Raw genomic sequence first — 1,614 nt, 5'->3', positions numbered from 1 at the left:
GAGCGCCGCTGCACTCCCAAGCGGTGCACTGTAGCAGTGCGCCACCGGGCCGGCCCTCTTTGCTTAATTTTTTATTGTATCTTTTCTCCTCTTGAATGTAAGCTCTGTGAAGCCAGGGATCTAGGTCTGTATTATTTTTCTTAATGTTTACCTTAACCAAAGCCTCATTTGTAGCATTTAGACTTCCAAGAAAATAATGGTGAATATTGGTTTCAAAATTTTAGACTTACCCAAATATAAATTTGCTTTCTAGATCTATGAACAACTTTAAAATATATATATATATCACTTTCCTTCAGTTTAACACTTAAAATGGGATACCTCTAGTGGATGAATATGGAATAATCCCGGCAGTAGCAACTCTTCCTTTAAGGCATCCATTAAAAAAAAAAAAAATGTAACCCCTTTCTTTCAGACCTATTAAGCCATGAAAACGCAGCAACTCTGAATGATGTAAAGACACTGGTCCAGCAGCTATACACAACACTATGCATTGAACAGCACCAGTTAAGCAAGGAAAGAGAGCTTATTGAAAGATTAGAGGATCTCAAAGAGCAACTGGCTCCCCTGGAAAAGGTGAAAATTCACATATCAGACTTTTCTCTTCACCTGTATTTTTTCCAGTGCATATTTGTTTCTTTTTTTTCTTCTAAGTTTTATGCAGTTAAGTCATGTCAATCAAATTAGTCTGCTAGTTCATGAGACTGAACCATAAAAAAGTTCCAATTAAAGCTAAGAAAGGATTTTAAAAGGAGTAGTTTGGAGCCTTGATAATGCAGTTAGAGCTTTTAGGTCTATATGTGCAGCCCTTAACCAGATGTATCACCTTTAAAACAGACTGGGATAATTGCTAATCAGGAAACCTTCTGTATTTAGTGGATAATGATTTTAGCCAAGTTGAGAATGAATATTATACGGAATATTATGCAGCTATTAAAAATTATTATATACATCGAACTTGCCTAGAAAATATTCATGATATATTATGGAAAGTAAATTATAAAACAGTGTGCATACTGTGGTCTCATTTTTAAATGAGTCTGTCATATAGTGATTCACAAAAAAATCAGAAGGAATATATTCCAAAATGCTACTAGAGTAGTAGAATTGTGATGGGTTTTTCTTCTTTACACTTCTCTAAATGTTTTATAATGAATATATTTTACCCTTCTTATTTTATGATGATGCAAGTATTTCTATTTTAAGAACTTAGATGACATGGATTAAGGAAGGGAGAAAATACTCTTAATATTGTGCTTTTTCTGATTTCTTAAAAATAATTATTATCATTTATTGAGTATTTACTATGTGCCATGAATTGTACTAAGTATATTACCTGTATAGTTGCCCCTTGGTATCTACAGGGGGTTGGTTGCAATATTCCCAGGGATACTAAAATACATGAATGTTTATGTCCCTTATATAAAGTGGGGTAGTACAGTAGACCCTGTGTATCCACGGGTTCTGCATCCATGGATTCAACCAACCGTGGATTGAAGATATTAGAAAAAATAAAAATACTGGCCCTGCACCCCGAGAGCCTGACCCAGCCACTGAGGGTGCCAGCGTGGGACTCCAGCAAGCCTGGGGCCCGCCCCCCCCCCCCCCCCCCCC

The 1,614-nt window shown here is 36.4% G+C and overlaps 1 protein-coding gene across 1 annotated transcript in view; it reads left to right on the top strand.

Moving 5' to 3' along the window:
• The window catches only part of MCU (mitochondrial calcium uniporter), a 32,917-nt gene that overhangs the window by 7,624 nt on the left and 23,679 nt on the right, over positions 1–1,614 (top strand). Inside the window, exon 4 of the mRNA XM_008591818.1 lies at positions 416–576. Coding sequence (XP_008590040.1) covers positions 416–576 — 161 coding nt within the window. The remainder of the gene's footprint in view (positions 1–415; positions 577–1,614) is intronic.

Source organism: Galeopterus variegatus, unplaced genomic scaffold (assembly GCF_000696425.1).
Source record: "Galeopterus variegatus unplaced genomic scaffold, G_variegatus-3.0.2 Scaffold7314, whole genome shotgun sequence".
NCBI lineage: Eukaryota > Metazoa > Chordata > Mammalia > Dermoptera > Cynocephalidae > Galeopterus > Galeopterus variegatus.
The sequence above is the reverse complement of the archived record's forward strand: the minus strand, read 5'-3'. Positions and strand labels throughout refer to the sequence as shown.